This window comes from Natrix helvetica (assembly GCF_964273705.1).
Source record: "Natrix helvetica genome assembly, chromosome: 1".
Lineage (NCBI taxonomy): Eukaryota > Metazoa > Chordata > Lepidosauria > Squamata > Natricidae > Natrix > Natrix helvetica.
The window spans coordinates 55,439,845-55,464,687 of record NC_138548.1 but is presented as its reverse complement, the minus strand read 5'-3'; the positions used below and the strand labels follow the sequence as shown (position 1 = coordinate 55,464,687).

General features: G+C 44.0%; 1 protein-coding gene across 1 annotated transcript; it reads left to right on the top strand.

The window, feature by feature from the left end:
* The first annotated feature begins 3,999 nt into the window (after positions 1–3,999).
* VASH1 (vasohibin 1) lies at positions 4,000–24,045 on the top strand. The gene is made up of 8 exons (XM_081948097.1): positions 4,000–4,095; positions 4,358–4,733; positions 16,854–16,942; positions 17,545–17,601; positions 18,583–18,657; positions 19,796–20,177; positions 21,034–21,146; positions 22,371–24,045. Exons 2-8 carry the CDS (start codon positions 4,449–4,451, stop codon positions 22,441–22,443), a joined length of 1,074 nt encoding a protein of 357 aa, XP_081804223.1. The 5' UTR covers positions 4,000–4,095; positions 4,358–4,448; the 3' UTR covers positions 22,444–24,045.
* Positions 24,046–24,843: the final 798 nt, after the last annotated feature.

Genomic DNA, 24,843 nt, shown 5'->3' with positions numbered 1-24,843 from the left:
ATGGCAAGTCCATTGCGCTGTACAGTAGAAGTCATTTTACAGCAATACAGCAGAACTCACAACAGGCTGTATCGTAAAACAACACACACACACCGAGGGTTGTTAGGGTGTCTTATCCCCCACAGTATTTATTTCCAGAGAGTAAGTCATCTGTGTACCAAGTTTGGTTGAAATTGTTTGAGGTGTTCCAGAGTTATGCTAGAACATATACACACACACAGCCATATATCTATGTATATATGTGTGTGTGTGTATGTATGTATGTATGTATGTATGTATGTATGTATGTATGTATGTATTATGTATATATTTGTGTTACAACCCCTGGTATGCCCAAATATGGGAGGGAGCTCACTACTCCCCCTTTCTGTCCTTTCTGTCCTCTGTAAAGAGCCGAAGGATAGAAAGGGGGAGTAGTGAGCTCCCTCCCATATTTGGGCATACCAGGAGTTGTAACACAAATGCATACCTATTTCCCTGGCTCAGCTGATGAGGAGGAGAGCCTGTGGCTTAGTGGCTAACAAATCTGCCTTATATGTAACACAGCCCAGGTTCAAATCCCAATAGGGGTATGGCTAGCTGATGAGAGCTAAATAGCTTGAAATAGATCTATACTAGTCTCCCTTTATTTATCAGCACAAATACAACACACACACACACACATACACACACATATGTATATGTATACGTTTATGTAGATATAGATATAGATACACATACACATACACAAAGAAAACCACCAGAACAAGCAAGAGAATTTATCACTGCAAATTGAAGGCTCTAGTGATAAATTTTAAAAGGCCAAGGAATGAGCTGAGTGAGCCCTTGTTTCTGAGTGCTTCATTTCCCATAGCTTCTCCTTTCATAAAAGGAAAATATTAAAAGTGTTTTGGAAAGTTATTTTGGAGGGTTTGTAACCGCTTATCATTGTTAAACAAAATATGTGTGACTACTAGAAAGAAGACCATTCCTCATGGCTTGTACAAACACTAATCCAAATGGTAGGCTTGCCCTGTCCAGTGCAGTAGCAAGAAATGGTAGGAGAATCCAGCAAGATTACTGAAGCTCTTGTTGCTCGTGTATATTTCCAATAGGGGTGATTTATTATAAAGATTGGATTGAGGCCGACATCTTTTGGCAACTGATTAAATTAAATCCAGTATTGAGCAATTCTGAAATCCAGTAACACTTTTGAAAAGATGACATAAACATAGAAGAGGTGATACTCTTGATTTATTTAATGTTCACTGGCAGCATCTAGCAATGAATGTACTTGTGGAGATGTTATGGCAGAGTACACTAATATGTGCTAATTAATGGCTTGTGATAGCAGTTGTGAGTTCAAAAATAGGAATAAGGAAAAATATATGACATGTGAGGTGGCATCTATATTAAAAGGCAATCAACAGACAGAATTATTGAAGGACAGGTAATAGGAGACCACTAATAGGTGGCATCTTTTTGACTTTCCAAACATGAGAGATGAGAGTTTGTTTTTTAAAAAGGGGAAAGACAGAAAAAGAAGATAGGTCATACACATAAACACAAATAAAGGATTTTATTTTGAAATTAAAAGCCAGGAATTTAAAACTGGACTCTCTGCACTTATTGTAAACATATCCAGACTTAAGAGTAAACTTATTTAAAGCTATAAGGCTTAGTTTTAATCAATACTAAGATAACTCCTTGGGTTTCCATGGGTCTTTCCTAATAAGACTGGCCAAACACAATGCATAAACTATGCAGAATTGGCCCCAAGGTCCTTTCCAATGCTGTTGCTCTGTTATAGTTTCATATACTTAGAATAATGTCCGATTAATTGCATTTGGAAATGGCTGTTAGATGTGCAAAAAGCATGTTGTGATTAAAGTAGGATGTAAATGTGGTATTATATTATATTCCAATAATTTGGGATCAAAGAAAAATGGATCTATGGGCTAGATAGTTGTCTATTGCATTAAAATGACACTGGAACATTTAACTGAAGAGCCAGGTTGGAAAACATGAGTTGACTTTCTACAAAGAAATTAGGCCTCTGACACTGGATGTTCTAATATTACTCCATGATGCAGTCAAGTTTTAGTTTGTTCTGCAAGATCCAAGTTTGTGTTTTATATATTTATTTCAATGTGCGTGTTTGAATTTTATTCTTCATTCTTCGTTTATTTTCATTTGTATCTTTTATATACTGTCAATTTTTAGGAGGTTGTTTTTCAAGAGGTTGAAGCCCTGAAGAAGCTTCTTGGATGAGAAGCGAAACGTCTTCAAAGAAAAACCAGAAAGTCCAGTTGCCTCTTGAAAAAGCACCTTTGGGACAACATGACCTGGATAACTGAGAATCTCCATAGGAGGCTGTTGGTTTTCCTTTTTTTTAAATCATAAGTTTTTACTGGTTTTCAGAGTAGGTTTTTCTTTTAGAGCCCCAATGGTTTTCCTATGTTTTCCTGTGGTTTTCCCAGTTGCAATGTATGGCTGTGAAAGTTGGACCATAAGAAAGGCTTTGAGGCCTTTGAATTATGGTGCTGGAGGAGACTCCTGCGAGTCCCTTGGACTGCAAGGCAATCAAAACGGTCAGTCCTAGGGCAGATCAACCCTGACTGCTCTTTAGAAGGCCAGATCCTGAAGATGAAACTCAAATACTTTGGTCACCTAATGAGAAATAAGGACTGGAGAAGAGCCTAATGCTAGGAAAGATTGCGGGCAAAAGAAGAAGAGGATAACAGAGAATGAGGAGGTTGGCTGGAGTCACCAAAGCAGTTGGCGTGAGCTTAAATGGACTGCAAAGGGTGGTAGAGGACAGGAAGCCCTGGAGGAACATTGTCCAGAGGATGGTCGGACACAGTGGTGGGTTGCAGGTGGTACGCCCCGGTACGGGCATACAGGAGCCAGCCCTGAGCACCGGATACCGTTCCGGTACAGTGCTCCAGAGGGCCCAAAGGGCCTACCCACCCACCTGAGCTCCTTACCTGTGTTTTAAGGCTTCTGCGCTTACACGCACGAGCATGGTGTGTACAGTGCCTGCGCGATGCTCCGCGTGGCAGCTGGAGCATCACGGAGGTTGGAACGGGATTTGAAACCCACCACTGGTCGGACATGACTTCACAACTAACAACAACAAATCCCCAAAGTGCGCCCTGTACTCCTTGCTCACAATTCGCGGCAAACTCATCCATTAAGGTCGCCTGGGAGGATAAGTGACCTGCAAGGGCGCTATGGCAGCGAGCGCGGCTCAGCCTCTTCTTCCCAACCATCCAGGCTGCGATTCTGGTCCCAACCAAACCGGTAGCAGCCCAGCAGCCCGCTCCCTCCGTTCCTGTCCCTTTAACTATCCCTCCGCTAGGAAGACACGCATGCGCAGGGACTGTTCGACTCCTGTCGCCGGGAGGGGTGGGTGGGAGGAAGACTGGGGGAGTCCCAGCGGGGCTACCCTGTGCGAGGCTGCCTCCCCCTCCCCCCCGCGCAGCGCCGAGCCCGCTTCCTTCAGCTCAGGCCTGAGGCGCAGATTGGAGAATTCCAAGACAGCGAGTCTGTCCGCCGCTGTAGCGGCTTTTCCGCTCGCTGGCATCCGCAGCTGCCCAGCAACCCCTTCTTTCCGCAGAAAAGGGCGAGGGGAGCTGCTGTAGTTTCTACACGCCCCTCCCTCCCTCGGGGCCAGCCGACCTTTGTTCCTCCGGCTCGCCCGTGCAGTTGTTGGAGCCCTGCGGGGGTCCCCATATTTCCAGAGAGGCGGCGGCGGCGACGGCGGCAGCAGCAACAGCCCTGCCTTCCGTTGCCCTCCCTTCCCCGGCGGCAGCGCATTGTGACCCGTGCTGAGTTCACCTGCCTTGCAGCGGGCGGGCTTTGGCTGCATGAAGAGGCTCCCCCTCCCCGCCCAGAAACGCGAGGAAAGTCGCCTCCTTCGCGCCCCCCTCCCCGCCCTCCTGCCTGCGTGTAGCCTGCTGCTTCATCTTTTGTCTGCCTCTCTTTTCTCCGCTGCGTGGGGTGGGTGGGCGGGTGGGTAAGAGATCGCCTTCCTCCGGCTCTTCTAGCGTCTCCCTCTTCCTCTTGGCATGCTTTCCCGGACCTGGTGGCCACCAGCTAATGATGTCCAGCTAGGTGAGTGAGTCCTGTGTTCCCAGATCCTCACCTTCCCTCCTTTCCTTTCTCCGGATGATGGAACCTGGTGTTGTTTTATCTCTGCAACCTTGAGAGACAGCTAGGTGGGTCTCTTTCTGAGCAGAAATTCTGAAGTTCCCAAAGCAAATAGCCTCATTCCTTCCTGGCTGGAGAATTTCAAAAGCCTCATCGTTGCTGTTGCACTTTTATTTCCCCTTTATGAATGAGCCCCACCCTTTTTGTCTGTCTGTCTGTCTTAAAGGGCCTCCACTCTCTAACTGCTATGTCTTCAGCAGCAGCTCTTCTGTCTCAAGCCATCTGAAGGGGCCCAAAGGTTTTGTGGTCTGAGCTTGATGGATGCTGAGATGTCAGGTTGCAAAGTGGATGGTGGTGGCGGCGGCGGTGTTGCTGTTCTGCGGAGGTCCCAGGCCAGGGAAGGGGTGGCCCAGCGAGAAGAAGAGCAAGAAGAAGATGGAGATGAAGACCTCCGAGATGGAGGGGTCCCTTTCTTTGTGAACCGTGGAGGGCTTCCCATCAATGAGGCTACCTGGGAAAGAATGTGGAAACATGTGGCCAAGATCCATCCTGAGGGAGAATTAGTAGCTATGAGGATCCGGGGAGCCACTGATCTACCCAAGGTGAGAGGACTTCAAAAAAGAATATTGGAGGAAACTGCTTCCTTGACATCAGTCAACTGGAAGTCAATGCCTTTTCTAATTTGAGTCTGACAATGAATGGATGTGAATCACAGATTAAGGTTGCAAGTGGGAGAGATCCATCCCCATATAAACATAATCTAATTTCTGTTTAACTCATAAAGGTGCCACTAAGTTAAGCTTAGTTTTTGCTAAATGCACATATCCAACTAGATTTATTTATATAAATATGGAAACATTTTGAGTAGCCTATTGCCATGGGATTTCCTGCTGGTTTTCCATCCCAAGTACGATCTAAAATCAAAATGGGTTACTACTTAGCTTTTTTTTTCAAGATAAGAAAAAGGTCAGGTAGGTGTTAGTATCTGAGCTGGATTCATTCATTAATGGACAAAACAAAGAATGGCCAGATTGTTCAAATCTATTAAAGGAATCCCCGCATTTAGACCCAGCTCAACAGAATACAGTATATTTGCAGTGCTTTTGATTACAAAGTAATTATAGAATAGATTATACAAAGTAATTACAAGGTTACACAGTTGGGACTGTGGCTATAACAAGCCACAATGACATAAGATAATGGCACATCCTGACAACATCATTCAAAAGTCAACTTAGCACTTGTGTCATGATGCCTGACACAAGGATATAAGTCATGATGCCACAAGGTACATACCATGGATTCTTCCTACTTCTGCTTCCTGCAAACATCTCATGTGGGTTTTTTTTTTCTTTTTTGATGGGTGTGTGCCTACATTGGCTTTAGCAATGATCCACCTGAGCTGGATTGATTTAAGTTTATTGACCCTGTCCCATATGGAACATTTTTTATACTTGAGCTGGAAAAAGAGCTGAGTTGAGCTCACATGATCATTCACAGCTATCTAAATACCAACTGCATTAAGGTGTATGCCCATAAGAGTTGTATGAAACAGTATAACTAGCTTTGAGAATCTAAAGCTCTGAAGAACACGGCTTAGAAGAAAAGTACTTTTAGCATTGGACAACATGATATTTTTGATTATAGATCTATGTTGTACCGTATATTAGTGTTATTCTTTGTCATATTAAACCTACAGTGTTTGGGAGATATTTACATGTTATGAGGTCATGCCAGATATGTTTTGAGTCAATAATAGGTGGATATTGCAATTCTTTGGACAGTTTCCTGTTCTTTTGAAAAGTGTCGCTTTTGTCTTTCCAGCCTGGAAGAGATTATCTAAACTTGTTATACAGAGCACACAAAAGGGCGGGCTTCACTTCCGGAAGTTGACAGTATAATTTGAACTGATTGACTTTATCTGAATTCTAAATAAGAATTAGTTCTTATTTAGTTCTTCTAACTAAAAACTAAGAGCCTGTATAACTGTGTTTTGGGGATTGTACCAACTGCCAAAGCTAAGAGGAACAAATGCAAAGGAAAGGTTAAGAACATTTGGGTTATTTCCATTAAACATTATAGTGTAGCCTTATCCATGTTGAGATCAAGTTATCAGGAGGAGAAGACTGCTGTAGGTGATTCAAACCTTATTTTCATGAAAGTCCCTGATGAGCAATAATGCCAGATGACTAGGTTAAATGGGTAAAGGCAAGTAGCAGCTTAGAAAAGGCAGATTAAAAGCGGTATATTACTAAAACTGGAACTAGAGTGCAATTCACTTGATAAGGATTGTGTCAGCTTTTACTACCTAGCTTACACTGGACAAAATGTAGACTTCTTGCTACAAAGAGCACTATAGCAAAGGCCTGTTGATGCTGGTGGCTTGCAGCAAGGAACTTTTTTGAAAATGCATTGATGTGATAACCTGCTTAGTCTTGAAAATGATAGCAGAAACTGAGGACAGGCTGTTCAAATAACCAAAATAAATCTATCTGCTTCTTGATCTCCCTTCGTGCAATTACACTTGTTTTTTAAACAGAATGGAAGAAAGCTGTTCAATTAATAGAGACTTCACTTACAAGACATTGGACTATGAATTACCTTCGATTTGAGGAGAAAAAGGTGGTGCTTCATTGTGTGTGCAAGCACACATGGGACACTTGCCCATGTGCACACCAGATCACTTTTTCCCTTTTGGATTGTGCAGATAATTGTGCAGCCCTACAAGTGATATGTTCATTCAAATAACTGTTCTTAAGTATGTGCTTAGCCTAGGCCAGGGGTGTCCAAACTTGGGAACTTTAAGACTTGTGGACTTCAACTCCCAGAATTCCCCAGCCAGCATGGCTGGCTGGGGAATTCTGGGAGTTGAAGTCCACAAGTCTTAAAGTTCCCAAGTTTGGACACCCCTGGCCTAGGGGCTAGTCTTCTGGCTCATCACTCTATGTCATCCAAAGCTAAACCTGAGGATTATAGTGCCATTGCTAAGTTGGCCAGCTCAACAAGCTTCACTAAGTTTTTGGAACAACATATACATTTTACATTGCCATCATCACTATTTGGCTCCATGAACTGAATTACCATTGGACAAAGGCAAAAAGACTTGTGGCAAACCTTGAGTATTATTAACTTAAAACAGGTTTCCCTTATCTCCTGAAGTCATGGTTTCTAGAACACCATGAGCCAGAGCCAGCTTCTGCCTATAGCTACTGACTTGGTAGCAATGTTCCTGTCATGCAGCAGTGGCCAAATGGGCTGCTTGCTGCAAAAAGGGTGAGCATGCTGCACATGGCTCCCCCCCCCCCCGTGTTATCACTTGTTCATCTTGGACAGATGGAGCGCCTTCAGAAAGGTTGCAGTGAATGCAGAAAGAGTCCTTTGAAATAACAAGAGAGTGTGTTGGAATGAACAGAGCTGCGTTTTCAGAGTTACAGCAGTACTGAAATGCACTCTGTATCCTCTGCTGCTTTAAGAGCATATTGCAGAGTCAGGAAAGCAGCTGCAGAATTTGGTTTCTTTTATTCCTGTGCATTATTGCCAGGCTTGGACTTTCCTTGATACCTTGAAATGTAATACTAGCTTGTGCTGTCTGGATGCTCAGAACATGAGAGCTTCACATTTCCAAAGCCTTTGTTCTGCAGACATTTTGCATCTGGGTAAGTTCCAGCCCGAAACTCTGAGTCAAATATGGATGTCTGGCAGGCCTAGTGACTCAGTGACAGGAATTCACATATAGATTACGAACTGTGGTTTTGTCAGCATTACAAGAGATAAATGGGGGAGTTTGAATACTAACCGTATACTCGCTATGCTGCCTTTAGGAAAGCCTTTGCACTACAGCAGTGCTGCAGCTTGATCCATGATGTGACATCCGGTTGGTGTCGTCTGTTACAACTGCATGGGGTAGATCTTCACAGAATGATCTGTCCCAATCTGTATCTTTAGGCACCACTATAGTTGCTGCCACTGAATCCATCCACCTCTGCACTTTCATGACTAGAACTCATGGGTTATTTGCATTTTTATTAGTGACGTACAGTCAGGGGAAGCAGGGGAGGCGGAGCCTCACCGCTCTCATCATGAAAATAAAATAAAAATACTCTGGGAAGCTGTGAAAGTGGCTGGGAGTGGCGCACGACTTGGTTTAGCCTCCCTGGACATCTCAGCAACAGCCCCAAGTGTGCCAATCTCGCCATTTTTTGCATCGGGCGAGCCCAGGATCCTTGCAAGGGGAATGGGACCATGTGTGCGGGAGGCTCCTCAGCTCCAGCCTCAATCAGCGAAGCCGCGGTCCCCTTCATGTTGGCTCAGGAAGGAGGGGAATGGGACCACGTGTTCAGGGGAAGGGGATCGCGGCTGTGCTAATCTGAGGCTGTGCGCTGAGGAGCCTCCTGCACACGTGGTCCCATTCCCCTTGCAAGGATCCCGGGCTCGCCCGATGCAAAAAATGCCTAGGTAACATCATCAGTGCTAGAAGGGGAGGGGGAAGGAGGAGAAAGGAGAAGTTTCTCTTCTCAGAAATGTCTTCTTAGTGGAGCTGCGGCAGCCTGCCTGCCCCTTTCTGACATTTCTGAGAAGAGAAACTTCTCTGTTTGGGCTGTGCCCGTGCGATCGGAGCAACCACGCGGTTTGATGACATCACCAGCCTCACCAGTCATAAACCTCACCACATGTCACTGATTTTTAGCCATCAGAATTCTGTCATAGGCACAGTGTGAGTGATTGACATTTCTTCACCCATTTATGTATTTTGCGCGTAGGGTAAATAAATAATGGGAGAATATACAGCCTTGTCTCATTCTTTTGCTGACCTAGAGCCAGTCTTTTTCACTATGTTCTGTCCAGACTATGACTTCCTAACTTGTATAGAGATAGTCCTCGACTTACAACTACAATTGAGCCCAAAATTTCTTTTGCTAAGTGAGACAGTTGTTAAGTGAACTTTGCTCCATTTTTCAATCTTTCTTGCCACGGTTGTTAAAATGAATCAGTGCACTTGTGAAGTTAGTAATTAAGTGAAACTGGCTTCGCCATTGACTTGGATTGTCCGAAGGTTGCAAAAGGTGACCGAATGACCAAGGGGTGGGTTGCTGACAGCTTTACTACCAGTTCACAACCCGCGTGCATCAGTTATGGGGTGTGCGCTTTGCTCACACCCGCGCCTGATGCACCCTGTGTGCACGCGCACTGTCCAATGTAAATTGCTCTTCGCACATGCGCAGAACAATTTACAGTGGACTGCACATGCACAATCACTAAAATCCAAAATGCCGGCGGCCCAGCAGCAGTGAGGAAAGCGCTTTGGGGATGTGGCAGGCCTGGGTCGTTGCCAGTTCTGGAACCCACGCCTGTATTCCACTACCTGATCGGCCGAGCCTGGCCAAACTGGGAGCAACCCACCTCTGAAATGACCCCAAGATACTGTAATCGTCATAAATATGAGTCAATTGCCATGCAACTGAATTTTGATCACATGACCATGGGGACACACTGCAACCGTTGTAAGTGTGAAAAACTGTCCTCAGTCACTTTTTTCAATGACGTCGTAACTTCCAACGGTCACTAAATGAACTGTTGTAAGTTGAGAATTACTTGAATTGGTTTCGCAGGCGAAACGAGATGTCCAGGCATTCCCATCTTCCTAAAGAGATATCAGAGCAAGATATGAGTGACATACATCAAAGTTCTTTTTATAATCACTGAAGCCTATATTGGCTTATTTTGTTATTCTTGGACTTTCTCAATTATTCAGGGTGTATCAGCAATAGTTTGTGTCCCTTGGCCTTTTCTAAAGCCAGCTTTAACATCTGTCATCTCCCTTTCCACATAAGTATTTAATCTGTTTTGGATGATCCACAGCATTATTTTTCTAGCATGTGAAATTAAGGATATTCCAATAGCTTTCCAGTTGGTAATGTTTAGCGCACTGATCTAACTTCATTTTCTGGAGCTAAAAGTTCTTATAAATAGGGAATGTCTTTTGGGGTATCTTGAATGCTGTACAGAATTTCAGTTTACTTCTTCCATCTTCCCTGCAAAAATATTCTAAATTGTAATTATTTCAGGGAAACTTTGTCTTTTTCTTGGACATTTCCAAGTATATAACTGTTGTGAATCTTGCTGTTGTCTATGGTAGCTGCTTTCTGATATGCCCATGCAGAAAATGGAAATATCATTTTCCTTATAACTATGCTTCCAGGTGTCACATAGCTAAGAACAGGCATTATTTTTAAAAGGCTTACTGATACTTTGTCTGAAAATATGCCTTTCTGATCCCCTCCCCATGAAAAAAGATAAAGAACAGTGGAGTAATAGATGGAAGAATTACAGCAGGTGGCAGAAAACAACCTCACCAGCTTTGCTTCTTATGCAAAACAGTTTAACAATTGGTCACATTTCTATTCATTACATGGTCTCAATTTTCCAAATATGCTGGTTCTGCCCTATTATCCCAGTCATACATTCCTTGCTCCCACACTTTCCAGATTGTATGCCAAGATCTGGATGGACATTGGATGGATTCAGATTCATTGGAATTTGAATAGCATTCTCTTTTGTTATCAGGGAGGCTGATTTAACAGGGCTTCCCGTTTTATGGACAGAAGACTCCAGTTGCATTAAATGCATGTTTTCTGTAATGTCACCAAGAGAATCGCATGGATGCAATCTCTAGGAGTTAGGCTTTTCTCAAGAACATCTTTATGTGTTTAAGCATGAGCAAAACACACACACACATCCCAGATCACTTTTTGAGGAAGACTAATACAATATTACATTTTCCTGAATGGGCTTTATGTGCACTTGATGTCATTCAAATATAATAACTGAAAAGACTATTGCAACCACTTTATCCTTCAGAAATTTGCATTCCTTTCTTTAAATATCAACTGATTAGGCTTGGATCTGCATATTGTGTAGGCTATGCTATGGTAAGGCAATCTGTCTATAAAAGGTAAATGTAAAGATTCCCCCGCACACGCGTGCTAGTCATTTCCGGCTCTAGGGGCAATGCTCATCTCCGTTTCTAAGCCAAAGAGCCAGCGCTGTCCAAAGACATCTCCATAGCCATGTGGCCGGCATGCCAAAAGCGCACGGAACACTGTTACCTTCCCATCAAAGTGGTCGCTATTTTTCTGCTTGCATTTTTTACGTGCTTTCGAACTGCTAGGTTGGCAGAAGCTGAGATAAGTAACGGGAGCTCACTCCATTACATGGTGCTAGGGATTCGAACTGCTGAACTGCCGACCTTCTGATCAACAAGCTCTTTATCTTAGCCACTGAGCCAATCTGTCTGTATCATCTCATAATTTTGAAAGTTGCTTTCAGGGCAATGTGGAAAGGGCATAGGTAGGAGTTCAGCAGTTGGTGGGGTGCATAACATCTTTAACATCTTTGTTAACAATGCTGTGTTACTATAATCAATGTGTTCTAGTAGTTCACTGTAGTTTCTGGTAGTTTCTGACTTTAAAACAAAATAATAGCTTTTCCCCCAAAAGCTTCCGTTTAAGAATTACTATCTGTATATTAATACATTTTGATGGAAGAAATTGTAGCAGGGAAATAATGTATCACAAGAAAGTGTCACTGTAGCATCTCAATTAGCTTGGAGTTAAGAGGAACAGGTCGTTCACTCTGCCCTTTCTGTCCCTTAAGGGACAGAACTGAAATTCTTGATACAATGGAAATTTTAACTTAGTCTGGGTTCAAGGCCCAGGTCTGTGTGTAGTATAGTGAATTCTTCATCACTCTTAGTTGTTTAAATGAGGCAAATTATAGCCATAGGACCTACATGTTTTAAGTGGTTTCCATTATATTATGTAGGATTACATATGTCCTACTACACTAAAGAAGATGGGAAGAAGCAGTGACAATTTATCTTCCATTTAAAAAAGGAGCAGTAAAAAGAATGTGGCTAGTCTTAGGTACAACCAAGATCTGCTTCTCTAAATACCTTCTGCAAAGAAGGTTGTAACTTTGCTACCTGGGAGTTATGACTAGTTCTACCTTTAGGCAGAGTTGACTGGCAGCCAATTTAGGATGATATAAAAGAGACAGCTGCAGCTGATGTCTCACCAATTGACTCTCATACGTTTTTCCTGCTTAGAGGATGGAGGTGCCAAGGGGTTTTCTGCTTCAGATGCTGAAATAACTTAGCTATGGGATATTGGAAGAAGACAAGAAATCAAATATCTGGGATCTTCCCTGCTGGGAAAGATTCTTCGTTGTTTCTTACTAGAACTGAAGAATATTTTCCCATTCATCAGAAATTGCCTAATGTACTTTGTTCTGAAGAATAAATGCATGTCTCAAGGCCACTATCTCATGTTCAGATATTTCAAAGCTTTACACCTTGTTTTCTGACAATATACCCGTTACATGAAATGTTTGTCAGAAAAGATGAGCCATGCCAAATTCTCGCTCTTCTGCTTGTGTATTGTTAAAATATCACTGTCATCCTTAGCTTATCTACCCCTGATGAGTTTAAGGGAGGAAGCGGAGACTTAGGGGGTTTTTAGTTAAATGTTTTTAAAAAACTTTTAGGGGTTTAGGGGTTGGGGGGCGGGTGGGTCAGATCAGGAGTGATGACAGAGCCAGGTCACCAGGTGGGGTCACGAGCAGAAGGAGCGGAGGGGAGGAGGGGGGGGAGGATATCATTCTCATACGGGGCTCCTTGATTCCAACAGTCGTAGGGAGGGGCAGATACGAGGACAGATTCACAACCCGCAGTCGGTTGGGAGACCGTGAGTGCTGGTTACACCCGGTCGCTTGTACCAGCCCCCGCGTTCTAGGTGGTCAGGATCTGCAGGCCCAGGGCCTGAGGCTGTTGCTATGCAATGCGAGGTCCGTCGTCAATAAGCCCCCCCCTCATTCACGATCTAATTTTGGAGGGGGAGCCGGACCTCGCGGGAATAACGGAGACCTGGTTGGGCCACGAGGGAGGTTTACCCCTCGTGGAAATGTGCCCACCAGGCTACCAAGCATTTCACCAGCCCCGGGCCCGGGGAAGGGGCGGTGGGGTAGCAGTGATTATTCGGGAGGACTTAGAGCCGAGGGAGTCCACTGTGCCACAGACGTCCGGGTGTGAATCCCTTGTTGTGAAATGGGGCCCTGGGAGACAGTTGGGCTTGCTGATAGTATACCTGGCTCCCCGCCATACATCAGCGACCCTGCCTGAACTCCTCGAGCTGATCGCATCGGTGGCGGTTGAGACCCCCAAACTCTTAGTGATGGGGAACTTTAACCTGCCATCGGTGGGAGAAGCATCAGAGGGGGTTCGGGAGTTCATGGCTTCCATGATAGCCATGGACCTGACTCAACTGATTCAGGGCCCGACACACGAGGGAGGTCACACCTTGGACCTTGTTTTTGTCTCTGGCCAGTGGTTGAGTGATCTGGGAGGAGGGAACTTAACCATCACTCCTCTGTCATGGTCAGATCACTCACTCCTCCGACTTGACTTCCCTGGTGCTACCCCCCGCTGCGGGGAGGCGGAACCGGAAAGCACTAGATGGTTCCGCCCCAGGCGCCTGATGGAACCAGATAGGTTCCAAACGGAGCTTGGGCCACCTCCTGTAGCCCTGACCCGCCCTCGGGTAGAGGACCTGGTAGCCGCGTGGAACAATGCGACTGCCGGGGCCTTGAACCGGGTGGCGCCTTTGCGGCCTCTCCGGCGGCAACGATCCACCCTGGCTCCTTGGTTTACCGAGGAGCTAAGGGTGTTGAAGCGCCGCAAGAGATGCCTAGAGAGTCGTTGGAGATCCTCCCGATCCGAATTTGACCGAGCACAGGTACGAGCCCATTTAAGGACGTACCTAGTGGCATTGAGAACGGCCAAACGCCAATATTGTGCCGCTCTCATTGCATCCGCAGAGAACCGCCCTGCCGCCCTGTTTCGGGTGTCCCGCTCCCTCCTGTTTCAGAGGCCGCAGGAGGCCCCTTTACAGGGCAGGGCCGAGGAATTTGGGAAATATCTGCAGGATAAAATCGCTCAAATCCGGAAGGATTGGGTCCCCTTCAGCGGCCCAGTGGAGACGTCCGTGGCGAGTCTTGAGAAACCTTTCTGGGAGGAGTTTGACTTGGTTGTCATCGAGGATTTGGACAGATTGCGTGGACGACTGCGACCTACCACATGTTTATTGGACCCGTGTCCCTCCTGGCTTGTACTGGCATCCTGGGAGGTAACACGCGACTGGCTCCTGGGCCTAGTGAACGCTTCGCTGGGTGAGGGGTCTCTTCCAGCCGCCTTGAAAGAGGCGGTGGTGAGACCCTTGCTCAAGAAGCCTTCCCTGGACCCTACGGAGCTGGCCAATTATCGTCCTGTCTCCAACCTTCCCTTTCTGGCGAAGGTTGTAGAGAGTGTGGTGGCTTCTCAGTTCCCATGACATCTGGAGGAGAATGATTATCTAGACCTGCGCCAGTCCGGCTTTCGCCCCGGGCACAGCACAGAGACGGCCTTGGTCGCGTTGGTAGATGATCTCTGGAGGGCCAGAGATAGGGGTTGTTCCTCTATCCTGGTCCTATTAGACCTCTCGGCGGCTTTTGATACCATCGACCATGGTATACTGTTGCACCGACTGGAGGGGTTGGGGGTCCGGGGCACCGTTTTGCGGTGGTTCGGCTCCTACCTCTCTGGCCGGACGCAACGTGTGTTGACAGGGGAGCAGAGGTCGACCCTAAGCCCCCTTACTTGTGGGGTGCCACAGGGGTTGGTCCTCTCGCCACTCCTGTTCAACACATACATGAAGCCGCTGGGTGAGATCATCCGTGCTTTCGGGGTGGGATATCATCTGTACGCTAATGATACTCAGCTGTACATTTCCACCCCGAACCACCCCAACGAGGCCGTCGAAGTGATGTCCCGGTGTGTGGAAGCCGTACGGGTCTGGATGGATGACAACCGACTCAAGCTCAACCCCTCCAAGACTGAGTGGCTGTGGGTTCCGGCCCCCCGGTTCAACCAGTTAATTCCATCTCTGGCCATTGGGGGCGTTCAACTCGCCCCCGTGGAGCGGGCGCGCAATTTGGGCGTCCTCCTGGATGCCAGGCTGTCCATGGATGACCATGTGACAGCCGTGGCTAGGGGGGCGTTCCACCAGGTTCGCCTGGTGCGCCAATTGCGCCCCCTATTGGACCGGGACGCCTTACGCACAGTCACTCATGCGCTGGTGACGTCTCGCCTGGACTACTGTAACGCTCTCTACATGGGGCTTCCCTTGAAATGCACTCGGAGACTGCAGCTGGTCCAGAATGCGGCCGCGCGGGTGATTATGGGGAGTACAAGGTACTCCCATGTGACACCGCTCCTGCGCGAGCTGCACTGGCTTCCTGTGGTCTATCGGGTGCGTTTCAAGGTCCTGATTACGATCTTTAAAGCGCTCCATGGCTCAGGACCTAGTTACTTGCGGGATCATATTCTGCCCCATACATCCCTACGACCCATTCGCTCGCACAGAGAGGGACTTCTCCAGGTGCCGTCCACCAGACAGTGCCGAGGGGCGGCGCCTAGGAGCAGAGCCTTCTCTGTGGCGGGCCCAGCCCTGTGGAATGACCTCCCTCCGGATATTAGGACCACCACTGACCTCCGCTCCTTCCGTGTAAAGCTCAAGACCCACCTATTCCAAATAGCTGGCCTGGCTCAATCATAACCTCATATCGCTCCTGACGGGTTTTTAATTTGGTAATTTTATTCAATGGGATTTTAAATTGTGTTTTTTAATTGTTTTCACTCATCAGTCTACCTCCTCCATGCACATGTATATGTCTTTGTTCTTATGTATGTTTGTCTTTATCTGTATTTTATTTGTTTTGATTGTACGCCGCCCCGAGTCCTTCGGGAGAGGATTGCGGCTAACAAATAAAATTATTATTATTATTATTATTATTATTATTATTATTATTATTATTATTATTATTATTATTATTATTATTATTATTATTATTAATGACAACTCCCACAATTCCAAAGCCTCTTAGAATTAATGAAATTGTAATATAGCACTTCTACAATGCATTGTTCTGGCTTAGACAAAGGAGTACATAGACAAAATCACCATTAGACTTTTTGCTTATTAACTGGTTATTATCATTAGATATTAGTGGGTTATTATTTATCATTAACCTACTACACTACAAGTAATCCTTGCTCAGCGACCACAATTGGAACTGGCAATTCGGTTGCTAAGCAGAAAATCATGTGGCAGCAAAAGGCTTTACCTCCCTGTCAGTCGTTAAGCAAAATGCTGTGGTCACTAAGTGAAAAATATCACATGACCACAGCTTATGGTTTTACTTCTGCATTCTCTATTAACTCTGCTTGTCACAAGCTGAGTGTGCAGCTTAACTGAGGAATGCTTCAGTGGTCATAAATGTGCATCAGTTGTGAAACACAGGAATGGTGATTCCCAATGACCATGGGACATTGTGATGATCATAACACAAAGTTATTTTTTTTACACCATTGTAATTTCCAACAGTTGCTGCACGAGGCAGTCAATAAAGAGAGGACTACCTGTAATAGACTGAGGCAGGCAGCCTTGTGGCAATCTTAATATTAATGAATGACATCTTCCGGTAGCTCCATATGGTGCAATTATGATGAAAGATGCTGGAAGTTGCAGTTGATTTGCCTCTGGAGTATGACAGGTTTCCTTCCTTTCAATTAGAATATAAATGGAATTTCATCTTTAACTTGGTGATCTTGAATCTCATTTCCTCCCTCACAGATCTCCATACCAAGTGTGCCTACTCTACAGTCAACCACTCTCATCCCTGAGCGCCTGGAAGCTATACAGCGCTACATCAGGGAACTTCAGTATCCTTTCAGCTATATCTGAATCCCTAATAAATGAAAAGAGAAGCAAGGCAACTTCCTTGCTTGATCACAAAAGGAAATAACTCATTAACATTTCAGCTCTACTGAAAAAAGAACCTTCTCTCTCTCCTCTCTCTCTTTTAGGAGCCAGTGGCTTTACTGCCTTATTCATTTCCTTTAGCTTATTCCCTAGGCATTTGGTCACCATTGTTGTAAGCAAGCCAGAGTTAACCTGTGTCAAAGTTTGCTTTGCTGCACCAGAAATACAGCATTCAAAAAGGCATTTCACTTGATTCCTTTCCAAGGGCATGGAGGAAAACCTGGGACTGTCGAACAAATGGGGAGTGCTTTGAGTGCACATTGCTGCTGCTAGACTCACTAGGACTGCTAGCTGTATTTTGGGGGGGAAAGCTGGAGTAGATTTTGTGGGGGTCATTATTGTAAACTTTTCTGCTGCACACACCATAGGCTCTCTAAACAACACACCCACAGACAAACACACTAACATCTATTAATATTTTTAACAATTTGCTTATGCTTTCTCTACCCCACCTTCCCAGCAGCTCTTCCAAGCCAAGGATACCTTAACTTCTTATTCCCAGATACAATCACACTGGGACACAGTTCTTTGAAATCAAGAAAAGCAGACCTTTGACTGGGTAAGTATCGTCTTTCCAGCCTTATTTTGAACATAGTTCTTTTTCTTACCCCTACCCCTAAAAAGGTAAAGGTTCCCCTCGCACATATGTGCAAGTCGTTCCCAACTCTAGGAGGCGGTGTTCATCTCTGTTTCAAAGCCGAAGAGCCAGTGCTGTCCGAAGATGTCTCCATGGTCATGTGGCTGGCATGACTAAATGCTGAAGGCACACAGAGCGCTGTTACCTTCCCACCAAAGGTGGTTCCTATTTTTTTACTTGCATTTTTAACATGCTTTTCAACTGCTAGGTTGGCAGAAGCGAGGGCAAGTAACGGGAGCTCACTCCGTTATGTGGCTCTAGGAATTCGAACTGCTGACCTTCCGATTGACAAGCTCAGCGTCTTAGCCACTGAGCCACCATTACCCTTATCCTAATTGAACACAGTATTTTCTAGTTGCAGAGCCATGAAACAGCCACAGCAAAAATGTTATATAATCTGCTAGAGAAGCAATTTATGCTTGACTCCCAGGGCTTCCATCTCCTTCAGTACAGTTCAGGATTTCTGACCTCTTGCACTGTAGCCATAATTGGTGTCTAGCTGATGTGATAAATGTGGGTGGAGATGCTTATTATTCTTAATTGCAATGGCATTCATGTAGCTTAAGCCTCCACTGCATACCACACTTGGGCCTCTTAACCTGAGACATTTAATGATAGAGATTAAACATACAAAGCTATATGGTTATACTCAAATTATTCTAAATATACACCAAAGCTTTAATCTGGTTTGGAAGACAATTTTTTACTGAATGTTGAATTCTGTATTGGTAGTTAAAAAAAAGTATGAAGTGAAGAGGAACTACCCATCATGACTTCTTTTCTGTTCTTGAATGACCAAGCAGTTATTTCCCATTTTCTTCAGGCTGTTCTCCACCTATATATTACCTGACAAAACCTTTAAAATACTAATATTCTTGCTTGTTCCTTTGTCTTGTCTCACAGGCTGATGGATCTGGCCAAAGAAATGACAAAGGAAGCCCTGCCAATCAAGTGTTTGGAGGCTGTGATCCTAGGAATGTATCCTTTTATTTTAGAAGACTAAATGGATATACACAGTTTCACCTGAAGATAACACCTGAATCCTACTATACTTATGCTCTGATATGCAAACCATCTGTTTAATTTTTTTCTTGCTTTAGACAAGAAGCATAATAGCAAAAACAAGGGACGGCCTCATTTTCTAACTAGGAATATTTTTAGTTTACTGGAAGATTCCTTGGTTATTGTACTAATAATCTAGGAATCGCATCCTCTTTTGAGAGAATTGTGCCTTATGTCCTAGTATGTCTTTTGATTATAGGTTTTCTCTTGCTTTTGTTGTAACACCATTTGAGCAGTTGGAATAGGATTTCCACTGCACGGCATGTTTGAATTAGTAATAGAATTAGTGTCAGGAGGTGCTTTGGGACCTTATAAACTTTTCAATTGTCTTTATGATGCTAGATGATCTGCCCAAGCTCATAGACTTGAAGTGTAACAAAAAGAAATCTGATGCACAAAAGCCAGATCCCAACACATGGATGCTTCTGAAGGTTACTCAATTGAGATTTATCTACAGATCAAGAAAATAGGCTTGGTATTTTGTCACATAGAAAAAACATAGTCCTCCAGATGTTTTAGAAGTACCTCCCCAAACCTATGCTGTACAGGTAGATCTCAAGTTACAATAGTTTGTTTAGTGACCATTCAAAGTTACAACGGCACTGAAAAATGTGACTTATGACCATTTTTCACAGTTACTACCATTGCAGCGTCCCCATGATTATGTGATCACAATTCAGATACGTGGCAGCTGGTTCATATTTATGACCGTTGCTGTGTCTCAATGTCACGTGATCCCCTTTTGCGACCTTCTGACAAGCCAAGTCAATGGGGAAAGACAGATTCACTTAACAGCTGAGTTACTAACTTATCAACTGCAGTGATTCACTTAACAACTGTGGCAAGAAAGGTCATAAAATGGGGCAAAATCCACTTAACAAATGTTTTGCTTCACTTTGGCCTCAACTGTGGTCGTAAGTCGAGGACTACCTGCACTAGTTCAATCTGATAAGAGATAAGGATTAAGGCTAAAATATGTAAAAAAAAATAGAGGGATGGTTCATTGCTTTACTTTGTTATACCACCTATTTCCTGAATATTTCATCATCAATAGTTACCTCACCAACCACATGCCAACACTGGACCGCTTCCCCATCAGTTTCAAAACTTACTTCTCAGGGAATTACTTCCACCATATTGTGCTGGGAGTGAACATTGGGGGCCGCTATGGGGCGCTTGGCATAAGTCGACGCGAGGATCTCATGTACAAAGCTCCCACCTTCCGCACGCTGAGTGAGCTTATTTTTGACTACGAAGAGGCCTATCGGTGCTGCTGGCATACCCTCAAAAAGGTGAAGCTGGGCCAGTGTGTCTCCCACGACCCACACAGTGTGGAGCAGATCGAATGGAAGCATTCCGTCTTGGATGTGGAGAAGCTGAGCCGCGAGGACTTCCGCAAGGAGCTTGAGAGGCATTCCCGTGACGTGAGGCTAAAGGTGAGGGGAAGGGGAAAAAGAAGAGCTGATTGCAGGGGTGTCCAAACTTGGGAACTTTAAGATTTGTGGACTTCAACTCCCAGAATTCCCCAGCTGGCTGGGGAATTCTGGGAGTTGAAGTCCACAAGTTTTAAAGTTCCCAAGTTTGGACACCCCTGGCTTAGTCTACCTTTAGAAAGTATGGGTGAGTGTCCTTAAGTGAGTGTCTGCAGATGATTTTGGAACCACACTGATTGGGTTGATGATTTAGAACAGGTGGGACAATGTCGTACACAAGTCTTGGAGGTTGTTATTTATTTTATAACAGTTCAGCCTGTGTTGGGCTTATGCTGTAATTTTTGTCTAGTTCCCATCCTGAAATGGAGAGGACCTGTTTCAGAGGAGAGAATAGAAAGAAAGGTGCTTGGGCCAATCTGTTTCATCCATTCTTGGAAATCAGAGTTGAAGAGGCCCTGGGATCTACAAAATAGGGGGGGATTTGTGTATAGTTCAGATTACCTACCCCTACTTTAGTTAAACATCACTTAGTTGAGTTGTTCTTATTTGCATGATTGAAGATGAAACCTGTTATAGACAATGTCATTTTTTTTACTACTGGAAGGAAGGAATACTTGTTCTTAGATGTTTCTTAAGTCTTGGAAGTGTTCCTTTGGCAAATTTTCTCTTCCTATTAGCATGATAATTAGCAGCAACTTGCTCTTTCTGTAGATATATCTAGATGGGATTTTATACACAAATTTTGTTGAAGTGTTTTGAACATTCAAAAGACCTAAACGATGCTAAAAATACAGCAAGCTCCTTCCTATTTTTGGCACCAAGAGAAAAGCCTAAGGGTATGAAGTTTTTCTTTCCATAGATCAGCAAAGCTACTGGACCACCATCACCCACCAAGGATAGGAAGAAGGATGTATCATCCCCACAACGTAGTCAATCCAGTCCACATCGTCGCAATAGCCGGACAGAAAGGCGGTAAGCCTGCAATACTTTGCTTTGCCTTTATGTAGTTTTTGGTTTCCTTGATTTTGCTATAATTTAAGTGCACACATTTTTCCCCTACGTGAGCAGAATTTTACACAATTTTACACAATTCTTCTTATCTCAGTATATACGCTTCGCACTGGCTTTCTCTCTGCTTTTAAGCAACCTGTTCGGTTATTGCTCCCAATGACATTTTGAAATTAAATGATTGATTGAATGATCGGTTTCATGGATTTTAGAGAATGACCATTAACTGAATTATAACTTCTTTCCAACAGAGCAATATTTTGCATATTTACATGCCATTCTAGGGAACACAATGGCTCAGTGGTTAAAGACGCTGAGCTTGCCAGCTGGAAAGTTGACTGTCTGTGTTTGAGACCTGAGCGCTGCATGATGGGGTGAGCTGCCATTACTTGCCTCAGCTCCTGCCCACCTAACAGTTAGAAAGCATGCAAATGCGAATAGATTAGTAGGTACCATTTTAGTGGAAAGGTAACATCTTTGGCGTATAGTCATGCTGGCCACATGACCACTGAAATGTCTTCGGACAACGCTGGCTTCCTAGGCTAAGAAATGGAGATGAGCACCAGCCCCTAGAGTCGGAAATGACTGGACAGGGAAGCCTTCACCTTCACCTTACATGCAATTATGTTCTTTGCTGAGTGGTGTTGATCCCAACAAGGGTGTTTGTTAGAAATCTGAGTTAGAATAGATATGAATATGGATATCCTTGGAAAGCATTGCACAACACCTCCCTTCTGTGAATACTCATCAGAGAAGAAGAGCGGACGCCATCTGCCAGAAATTGCCTTCACCCATTGCATTCTTGTATTGTAAGCTCATTGTCATAATGAAAGCTCATTAATAGAAGGAAACAGTCACTGCTTCCAGTCTCTGTCTCATGCCCCCATTCAAGCAACAAAAGGATGACAAACCTCTTCCTGACTTTTATTGTATGACTCACGGAAGGAGAACAGATACTGATGTTGATTAAACTTAGCCTGGTGCTTTTGCCAAGTCAGTGCTTTGAGAATTCTGCTTTAATTATGTCCAGAATGTGTCTTTGAAGAACATGTGGGATGATTACCTAGCTAAGCTCTACAGATAATGGTAACAATTTAAGATACTAAAATAGCTAAAGACTTTTTTCTTGTTAGAAGGTGCAGACTCTTTTCATTTGCTTTCTTTTCTTTTCTTTTCTCCATTCTGCAGACCATCTGGAGACAAGAAACCTACAGAACCCAAAGCCATGCCCGATCTTAATGGTTACCAAATCAGAGTATAAAAATCTTCTCATTTGTGGACCACTTGGTGGAAAGCATTTGAACCACACTACCTATAAGATGTGCAGTATGGGAGGGGATGCAGAGGGTACAAAGTGCATATTTTCCAAGGTATTTATTTACTTGGGGGTGATATCTTGTGCATTAGAGGATAGCCATTTCTTTGCATTTTATCAGGAACTAAATACAACCAAACAAACAAACAAAATTTAAATAGATCTTCCACCAGTTATTCGTTGTTCTCCATAGTGGCAAGGGAAGATACATTTTGCAAAGTAACAGTAAAAGCCCTTGCTGTTTCTCAGCCCACACAGAAGTAGAATGCTTTTGACTTCAAAAAGCCCCATAGTAAGCTATATCTCTCCTCTCTGCTTTTGAAGGAACCAAGTTAGCAGGAGATCTCAGGAGATAGACAGGGGCTAGAAGCAAAATAATAATAATAATACTGACTCCTATGGAAGAATTTCTTAGTTTGTATTTTCTGAGAATTTTAATATTTTTAATAACTTGGGGAGTGGGGAAAGCGTACCGAATTGTTGCATATGCTCTAAAATCATCAATGTAATCCTAGTGTTTTTGTTTCAAATGTTGAACTGCCTAGGATGAAAATGCACACATCGTGCAACTCCCACTGCAAACTGGTTAGCTGGATCCCCAAGATACACATTTTGTAAATAGAAGATAGTTTAGGAACTGCCTGTGTTTTGGGGGCATGGGCGTCAGACGTACGCTGTAGCTTAATTGGCTTGTGGCGGTACCCGATTGTGATGCATTCTAGAGATTAATTGGACACCAGGTTTCCATTTTCCTCACTTTCTGGCACTATTCTAGATTTGACTGTTGTTAGAGTAATAGAAGCTTTTGGGTGGCAGCAGAGCAGCCTCAACCTGATACTCTCCACACGGGTGGAATTGCAGTCTCGCCATCTGGAAGGTGTCTTGTTGAGAGAAAGCTGCTGGGTAAGCATGTCTCCCGTTTCTTGGAAAAGAGTGTCTTACTCATTTATAGTAACATGACCCTTGCTCTTTCTCCCTGACAAGATGTGAATTCATTCCTGCTGTATGAAATTGTATACTGAGGGTTCCTAGAGTGTGTCCAGTAGTAGCAGCGTATTTAGATATTAACACAGGGATCAGAACCTGGGATATGCCTCTTTCTGTATTCTCTTTTCTGATTCTTTGTCCCCCTACCCCTCTTGACTTGTGCAAAGTGGGTAGAACACACAGAGGTTTTTGTGTGGAACCAGTATTTTATTGCCTTTTCTTAACGCTATATTTTGTAGGGTGAATTTGCATTACTTTAGTAATGCATCTTTTTCTCTTGGATGTTTTATTAAGTAAATAGGGTTGCTAATATTGGCAGAAGCCAAACTTAGTTATGAACCTGCTCCATAGTTCAGTCCCTTTGACACTGAGCTGGCAAAGTGGAAATAAGTTGGTAGGCTTTAGAGCAGAGGTCTTCAAACTTGGCAACTTTAAGACTTGTGGACTTCAACTCCCAGAATTCTCCTGCCAGCTGGCAGGAGAATTCTGGGAGATGGAATCCACAAGTCTTAAAGTTGCCAAGTTTGGGGACCCCTGCTTTAGAGGCACGAATAGAAAACTCTGTAGTGGTCTGTAGCAGGAAAACCTGGACATTTGGTATTTAGTAATTTACCTGAAAAGAAATGTGCTAGGCCTCATTAGACGACAGCAATTTGAGAAACCTCTAAGGAATCTAATGCTAAGTCTTCACTTAATCATAGTTTATTAGCTAACCGTCCCATACACTGTACAGTTTGTACATGCAAATCATTGAAAGAAGTGATTATCTATAATGTAAGGAGAGAAACCCAGAGAGATTTTAAAACACTTGATCAACTCTGTTCTCCAATTTAGGATGTAGCTTTCCTAGATTTTATTGTTATTGTTCCCTACCATCTTTGTCACAAATATTTATTGTCAGGGTTTTTAAAAACATTATGGGTTTTTTTTAGCAGAATAGACCTGCTATGAATTAAACACTTAAGATTCTGATGTGCCTTGCATATCTCTACCTATGGAAGCAGAGATCATTTTTGGTGAATAGTATTGCATTTTATAAATACTGAGAAGAGGGAAAAGGGGATGATATGGGCTCAAAAATGGGGAAGAGATCTACAATACATTAGATAGTTTAGAGGCAATGACAAGGAAGTATACATGAAATATTCCCACACTGTTTTTAACTGTTGAGTACATAATAAAACTTTGAGATCATGCCATGAGTGATTTCATAGCATGATTACCAGTGTAAGATATACATATTCATAACATGGCTACAATATGGATATGGCTAGCAGTGGTGGGTTGCCAATTTTTTCACTACCTGTTCGGGTGCGCTCTTGCGCATCACACAAAAGCATCCAGGCGGGTGGGTGGAGC